The sequence below is a fragment of the Chelmon rostratus genome, chromosome 24 (assembly GCF_017976325.1).
Source record: "Chelmon rostratus isolate fCheRos1 chromosome 24, fCheRos1.pri, whole genome shotgun sequence".
Classification (NCBI taxonomy): domain Eukaryota; kingdom Metazoa; phylum Chordata; class Actinopteri; order Chaetodontiformes; family Chaetodontidae; genus Chelmon; species Chelmon rostratus.
This window is the reverse complement of record NC_055681.1, coordinates 5,658,490-5,667,218: the sequence shown is the minus strand read 5'-3', so window position 1 is coordinate 5,667,218 and position 8,729 is coordinate 5,658,490. Positions and strand designations below refer to the sequence as shown.

General features: G+C 48.8%; 1 protein-coding gene across 1 annotated transcript; it reads left to right on the top strand.

Moving 5' to 3' along the window:
- Nucleotides 1–3,249: 3,249 nt before the first annotated feature.
- LOC121627684 lies at nucleotides 3,250–6,614 on the top strand. The gene is given in 4 exon segments (XM_041966710.1): nucleotides 3,250–3,276; nucleotides 3,376–3,521; nucleotides 3,604–4,671; nucleotides 4,757–6,614. Coding segments are annotated over 4 exon segments (3,099 nt in total).
- Nucleotides 6,615–8,729: the final 2,115 nt, after the last annotated feature.

The window sequence follows — 8,729 nt, the reverse complement described above, 5'->3', positions numbered from 1 at the left end:
AAAGTAAAATTTAAAGTAAAAGAATAAAGAGAAGAAAGGAAACAAAACATTGACTGAATACAGTTTACAAGAGAAAGCAAATAGAAATCACAGCAGAGAAAGTCAAGTTGAACAAACAACAAAACATAAAATGAAGTTTGAAAGGTAAAAACAAAACTCTGTTCAGGAAGGAAGAAAGGAATCAGAGGATCATAGAAACTGTAATCATTTACCAGCAGATGTCCAACACCAAGCTGCAGCCAGGACTGAAAGACACAAAATGTTCAAAAAATATAATTGATCCCATAAAGGACATGGAACATAACTTTTTAAAGTTTAAAGACCATCAGAGACACAGAACAGGTCGTAAACTCACTGGTGATGAGTGTCAGTCTTGTGGAAAGCATCTTGTCAGCTGTGTAGCAAGTGATGATTGTCCAGCAGACAGCAGCTTTTTATACACATGTACATATACATATATGCATATACATTGTTCTTCATGTGCACACACACACACACACACCCTGAAGGAGCAGAATGCTGAAACCCAACAGTCAACAGCCCTGGGGGGTACACAGTCACAGTGTCAACAGGACAGAATTCAAAAAAAGGCCACGAGGTATTGACATTAAATTGGCTTGATTCACATTTTAATTTTTTGCATCTCAATCTCATCTCAGTTCTCTTGATTGTCGTTTCTCTGATGCTCGCTTGAACCGGAAGTACTTCTGGTCTTCCATCTTGCTGACCATCCCAAAGCTCTTATTTCGGTTCCGAGGAGCGAGGATCGGGAAGAGAGGAGGGATCTTGGAGGAGCCATGAGCCAGGATCCGTGAGGGCATTTTTCCCGGAAGTCTTTCAAACTGAACGGTATCAAGACTCACATCTGGCACATTTAAACAAAGTGGTGGAGAAATGTAAGTATCTGCAATGAATGGCTGTAATTCAGACGTGCCGACCTTAACGCCACGTCCTCCAAAGAGCAATAATACAAGAATAGAATATGGGGAACCATCGTGTTTCAGTTCAATTTATTGCATCCACAACCCGTTCAGCTGCATTACAAATCTCACTAACAGCAGCCTCCGAGCATGTGTGGAACATATTTGATCATATAGATACAGCACTCTGTTATTTATCAAACTTCACGTGTCACGAGCCTCCACGTGGCCGGCCACGTTATGTTTCCAGAACTGTCACTGACACATAAACCAAACACATCAGCCTCTCGTCACGTGTCCTGCGTGTTAGCTGAGTGAAATAATGTGTTTCATGACTTCATGGCTTGTAGGGTTCCCTTCATTGACAGCTCTGAAATGTTCATGGAGTGCATTGAAGTCAGAAACTTAATTTGTTGCACATCTTTAATCAAAGAAAGTTGTTCTCTCCGGTGAACTCCACAAATGTCTGATTTGCTGTTCTCTTTTGATTAGTGATCAGTTCATACGCATGAAAGATAGCTTTTTAAATATTGCAGGTTATCCTCTTGGGACACAACTAAACAGTCTTGTGGGCCCTTTCAGCTCATTTCCTCTGAGGTAGCAGAGGCACCAAGCCTCCTTTGGCCATTGCAACAAAGCAACAACACACTCAAACACACTGACATAAGTTTCAACTACTGACTCCAAATGGAGGCACCAATACACGACTGACATCAAGGGAACCTGATCCTACTGATGAAGTGGGCACGGTATGAGTATGCATATTTAAAGCTGAGGGTTCTGATGTATTGGAGGGTGCTGTTTTAGGTTGTGTGGCTGTTTATACACAACTAATTGATGTAGTCTGATTTACTTCTCCATCTCCAAATGAGGGTCCAGCTCTTGAGTTTGAGAGCTTTCTCTGTTTGTGCATCTAACTCCAATTTACAAAGCAAGACATAAATGTTTTGTGTGGGATGGTTTCTTGGAAGTTGCATTGCTGTTTGATAATTCACTGCACTGATGATAATTTTTTTCTACTTTCACAAACTCTGTGTGCTGTTTTTCTCTGATGCCCAAAACCTCATCACCCGAGGGTGGAAACATTTACTTAAGTAAAGGACCGCTGGTTATTGACCACTCCTTTTTCCATGTTCCATAGCTAAAGGTGTTGGTTTATACTATACAAACTGTTTGGTATGTTCACCTCTGAGCATACGGAACATACATACATTATTCAAATATCGGTGTGCACAACACTATTTTTCCAGGAAACATTTGAACAAAGAAAGAAAGTAAAAGATCACATAGCATTTTGGGGAATGTTTTGCAGTGTTGCTAACTTATGAAATATTTCTGCACAAACTATTTACGGATCTGTCAGGTTTCCGATATGCGTCCCCCACAATGTTAAACTCATTCCTACACCCTTGAATGTATGTATGTATACGTGTTATGATCTTAAGACCTGGGCAAACCACCCAGAACAAACACTTCTCCCTCTTCCTCTTGAACAAAATGGCTTGAGTCCTCAACCAAAGCATAATGATTTTGTCATTCCAGGGCTGTCCGCTTACTCTATCTGGTGGCAGCACTGCTACTGGCGAGCTAAAAATTTAGTAGCACACACAGGTGCACGGTTTCACATGTTTTATTGATCAAATCCATTTGATATTGGTCAAAAATGCATTTACTTAGGTTGACTGGCAACTTCATAGCATTCCTTTCGTGTCTCACCATGGGGAACGCCTCCTGCGTGACCTCATCAGAAGCACAATAACACGACGCCAGCCTCCGATTCGCTGGCATGAGTGACGCCTATGTCAGGAGGAGGGGAACCCTCCCCCTATATATTAGGCTGACATAGCTGCAGTCGTCATTCAAAAACCTCTTCTCGCTTCTCACAGAAGCCTGTCGACAACTGTGCTGTTTTGGGTGCTAAGCTAAACTGTCCACAGACCGGAGTGCACAACTCTGTCACCGGGCGCTTCGTTCCCAGCTGTACAGTTGCACGCTAGTTAAGGAACAGTGGCAATACTCTTCCACAGCTAGCTCTTGGTATAAAGTAGCAATACTTTTGCCTGGGAAATAGCAATATTTTCCGAATCGAAGTAGCAATACTTTGGACAACGTGGGTAGTGTTAATAATACCAACTGGTCGCAATACCGTGTCACAGGTGTATTAACGGTACCATGCAATAGGTAGCGATACCTCTAGAGGAGTAGCAATACTTCTGCCCCTACGCTAGCTGGGAAAATAGCAATATTTTCCTCTCGTCTCGCCAAGTAGCTGCACAAGCTGTAAAGCGACCTTAAAACGCTGCTAGTGTTAATAGCAAGTTAGCTAACCATGGCTACCGCTATCAACCCCAGTGAAGTAGGGAAAAGCCCAAAGCTATGTCCCTGTGGCAACAAATTATCGAACTGGGACACTCACCCCGTGTGTGCTGCATGTCTTTGCTTACCCCACGCTCAGGCTGCCTTAAGCTCCACCGACGAGTGTATCCACTGCGCTGCCTTTCCACGTAAGCTGCTTCGCCGCCGACTAGCCCGCCAGGCTAGTCTGTCCGGGGGAGACCCGCTGATGTGTGAGACAGCTGTGCCGCAGGTAGACACGGACATGTCCGAGGGCTTGACCGCTACACCTGGACCGAGCTGGGCGGATGTAGATCCCCAGCTGCAGGACCCCGCTTTCCCGTCTCAGGAGATGGACGAGGGTTGCGAAAGCCTCGCCTCGGGCAATCCTGGGTGGAGATGCGGAGGGTGACGGAGATGAGTCGGCCGACTCAGAGCTCCTGTTGTCCGACGACGAAGAGGAGGACTCCATCCTCCTTGCTAGCGACTGCGGGGCTGCAAAGCCCCCCGTCGCGGAGGGAAGCGTCCAGCTCCCACCGTCGTCTCCCACCGACCTTGACATGCAGGACATGGTTAAGCACGCGGCTAATAGGCTCAGCATCCCATGGCCCATCGCCCAAGCGGAGGTGGTGAAATCACGATTTGACGGCAAAAAACTGCCCAAAGCAAAGAAGACGGGAAAGCAAATGTTGCCAATTTTCCCAGAGCTTCTGGACGAGATAGCCGTGACCTGGAAGGAGAGACCATACAGCGAGAGACACCCGATTGCGGGTAGCTCTCTGTTGGATTGTGAGGGAATGGAGACCCATGGTGTCCGCCAAATGCCACCCATAGAGCCGCTGGTTGCGACCCACCTCCACCCAAAGGCCTCCATGTCTTCTTCGGCCCCCTCTCTTCCTTCCAAGATGGACTGCTTCCAGTCTAGCCTCACCGATAAGGGCTACAAGGCGGCGGCTCAGTCAGTGAGAGCCCTAAATGCCTCCTCCATGCTAATGGCTTTTCAAGCTGAGCTGGAAGAGGACATGACGGCCAAACCAGATTCCACCTTGTGGGAAGAAATCTGCGTTATAACGGACCGCGTCCTTCGTCTCCACAAAGTGGCCATACAAGCTACAGGGAGAGCCATGGGTCTCATGGTTCTCCAGGAGAGGGCACGCTGGCTCGGGCTCATGAATTTGACGACCAAGGAGAAGGAGGAGCTCCTCGACACTCCGGTCGTCCCTCAGGGTGCAGCCGTCACCTCCATGCAGAAGAGATGTGAGGAGAAAAAGAGGGAGGATGAGGCGCTGAGACTTTGCCTGCCACGGAGGGCTCAACGAGCCACAGCCAGTGGGGTCCAACAGCCCCACGGCCGTGACAACACAGACGGTCCATGCGCCTCCATGCCGCCGGTTGAAGGCTTCGGAGCGCACGGACGGTGTGTGTTGCGCACAGGAGCCACAAGAGGGCGCCAGCACACCAGTTTTGACAGAGTGGCCGGTCAGCCCACTCTCTTTACATAGGGAGAGCTGGGCTGCCTGCACTCAGTCAGCATGGGTGTTGAGAACGATAGAGAAGGGCTACAGGCTTCAGTTCAATATCGCTCCACCACAGTTCAAAGAGGTGTGTTACTCTCATGCTCAGGGCGAGTCTGCCAATATTCTCTGGGAAGAAATTTCAAATCTGAGAGAGAAAAGAGCCATCAGAGTTGTCCCTCCAGGCGAAGCTCAGAGCGGCTTCTAATCGAGGTATTTCCTAGTCCCAAAGAAAGGGCGGAGATGGATGAGAGCCATTTTGGACCTCCGTGCCCTGAATTGTTATCTAAGGAAATACAAATTCAGGATGTTGACACATACTTCTCTGCTGCGTTTCGTGCGCGCAGGCGACTGGTTCACGTCAGTCGACGTGAGGGATGCTTATTTCCACATTCCCATATATCCCCCACACAGAAAATATCTGCGTTTTGCTTTCCAGGGGACAGCCTACGAGTTTATGGTTCTGCCATTCGGTCTGTCACTGAGCCCAAGGGTGTTTGTAAAATGCACCGAGGCGGCAGTAGCCCCACTCAGAGAAAGGGGGATTCGGGTGGCCACATACATAGACGATTGGCTAGTGGCAGCTCCCACTCGCCAGGAGGTGGCGTGTCACACAGGTGCTCTCACGCAGTACCTGGTGGGTCTGGGCTTTCAGATAAATGCAGAAAAGAGCATGATGACGCCCATGCAACACATCACCTTCATAGGGCTCACCCTGGACTCTCTCCAGGCCAAGGTAGTTATATCTCCGGAAAGAGTGGAGACTATGCAGACAACCCTGTCAATGTTTTGAAGGGGCAACATGGTTACACTCAAACAATGCCAGAGGCTGCTGGGCATGATGGCCTCCTCTGTGGTGGCCATACCACTGGGGCGCCTGTATATGAGAGGCTTTCAACGCTGGGTAGCCTCTCGAGGTCTGGACCCTCATCGCGATGGCCGCCGTCTAGTAAGGGTTTCCCCAGACTGCTCGCTAGCCCTGCGTCAGTGGAGAAGTCCGGGCTTTCTGACTCAGGGGGTGACTATAGGGCCCGTCCTAGCCAGGAAGGTGATCACCACAGATGCTTCTCTGATTGGCTGGGGTGCCACCCACGAGGGCAGAACAGTGAACGGGAGGTGGAACCCTCACATGCGTTCTACCCACATAAATTGTCTGGAGCTGCTAGCTGTTCACCTAGCCCTAAGGCATTTCCTCCCGTGGCTGAGTGGTCACCATGTTCTGGTAAGGATGGACAATTCCATCGTAGTGGCTTATATCAACAGACAGGGGGGGCTGAGGTCCCCCCAGTTACACACGTTGGCACACAGACTGATAGTTTGGAGCAGTGTGCACCGACAGTCACTCAGAGCGACTCATGTACCAGGAGTTCTGAATTATGGGGCGGATCTGTTATCCAGGTGCGACCCACTCTATGCAGACTGGAAACTTCACCCCGAAGTGGTGAAGCAGATCTGGTCACGGTTCGGGCGGGCAACCGTGGACGTTTATGCATCAGCAGAGAACACACAGTGCCCCCTGTTCTTCTCTCTGCACAACCAGGGAGCCCCTCTGGGGATAGATGCCCTGTCACAGGAGTGGCCGAGAACCCTCCTGTATGCTTTTCCCCCGGTGGCTCTCATTTCCCCAACTCTGGCCAGAGTGAGGGAGAGGGGTCTGTCCATGATCCTGGTAGCCCCGCGTTGGCCAGGGAAGCACTGGCTGGCAGAGATTTTTCAGCTCCTGTCCGTCCCTCCGTGGCCGCTGCCACTTCGCAGGGACCTGTTGTCTCAGGGGCAGGGGGAGATATTCCATCCCCACCCAGAGAGGCTAGCGCTATGGGCTTGGCCCGTGAGTGGTTCAACCTGAATGCGGTGGAACTTCCCTCCAATGTTATTGACACTATTTAGTGTGCCAGAGCCTCATCAACTAGGACACTGTATGAGCATAAGTGGCGCGTGTTTGAGAGCTGGTGCTTGGAATCACAAGCTATCCCTTTTCAGTGTTCTGCAGCAGTGATTCTGTCATTTTTACAGGACCTCATTGAGAAGGGCAAGGCTTTTTCTACTGTCAAGGTGTACTTGGCGGCCAGCCTGCCATGTTGGTTCTGATGGAAAGACGGTGGGTCAGCACCCCTTGGTGTGTCGAATTATGAAGGGGGCACGCCGTAAATTGCCTACGTCTAGGCCACTGGTTCCATCGTGGGATCTTCCCACAGTTCTAGCCGCTCTCTCCTGTTCCCCTTTTGAACCCTTAGAGCAAGCGGAGTTAAAAATGTTGTCTTTGAAGACAGTGTTGCTGCTTGCCTTAGCCTCGGCTAAGCGTATAGGCGAAATTCATGCCCTCTCTGTGCATCGGGCATGTATGCAGTTTTCCCCTGGGAATACTAGTGTCAGTATGCAGCCTAACCCAGCCTTTATCCCAAAGGTGTTGGGCTCATGCTCCCCCATAAATTTGGTTGCTTTCTATCCTCCGCCTTTCTCCTCTGAGGAGCATCGGCGCTTGCATAAGCTGTGTCCGGTTCGTGCACTACAAATTTACATTGACAGGACCCAGAGTTTTAGACAGGGCAACCAGTTGTTTGTGTCTTGGGCAAAGCCACATGTGGGAATGCCAGTGTCCAAACAGCATCTTTCTCACTGGATAGTAGGGGCTATTGCCCTTGCTTACAATAGCAAAGGTCTCCAACCCCCTGCGGGCTTACGTGCACATTCCACCAGGGGTCTAGCAACCTCTTGGGCTCTTTTTAAGGGAGTTTCCATTCAGGAGGTGTGTGCAGCCGCATGCTGGGCCTCGACCCACACTTTTGCTAGATTCTATAAGTTGCCAACAGCGCCAACTCTAGGACAAATGGTCCTGAGCACGGGTTCTTCTTAGAGCATGGCTCCTACCCAGTGAGGTTTTACTAGGGACAGTTGTCTTCTTTACAGGCTCGTCTGGCAATCCGGGAGTCAGTATTTTCCCCATAGTGAGACACGACACGAATGCTATGAAAGAGAACTTAAGGTTATGGATATAACCCCGGTTCTCTGATTAGCATGAGTGAGTGTCTCACCAGACCACCCTCCTTGCTGTGAAGCGAGGAAGAGGTGAGCTTGTTTTGAATGACGACTGCCGCTATGTCAGCCTAATATATAGGGGGAGGGTTCCCCTCCTCCTGACATAGGCGTCACTCATGCCAGCCAATCGGTGGCTGGCGTAGTGTTATTGTGCTTCTGATGAGGTCACGCAGGAGGCGTTCCCCATAGTGAGACACTCACTCATGCTAATCAGAGAACCGGGGTTATATCCATAACCTTAAGTTTTCTTCGGTGGTGGCACTGAGCTGGAATGAGGCGACAAAACATTTTGGTTTGTTTTGATGTGACTTGGGAACACTGACAAAGTGAGTAGTTAAATAATGGACCAGTGACCATCCCAGGATTAAGATGACTTAATGTTGTTGGAGTTAATTTATGATATATTTCAGTCACACTGAAAGGAGGTCTGTCTTGTCTTGGGGTTTTTTTCTCGTCATTTCCTGTTTTATTTTGAAGGTCTAACTCTCCTCTCGTTTCAGAGCGCTTGCCTTTCCTCATGTGTCACCTGTGTGTCCGCCACGACCACCTGTTGTCTCCACCTGTTCCTGATTCACCCGAGCCTGTCTTTTCCCTTGCCCATTGCCATAGCCACAGCATTCATTCTCGTAAACCTTTGTTCCTCTCTGTGAGTGTTTTTTGTTTGTAACTTTAATAACCTAGTTTCTGTTTTCTTTTTCAAGTTTATAGCTTAGCCCGAATTGTTTTTCATTTTTAAGAGTGATTTTCTATTTGATTATTTTGTCATTTAGATTCTTGTTCCTCCGTTTCTTAGGAGTGTATTTTTGTTTTGATAGTTTTTCTAGTGCAGTTCTTTCTGTTGTTCAGTTAACCTTTTCATTGGCCTTTGCGTTCTTCCTCCTTCGGGAGCGTTTTGTTTTCTAGTTTTGTAGCCGTAGTGGTTTAT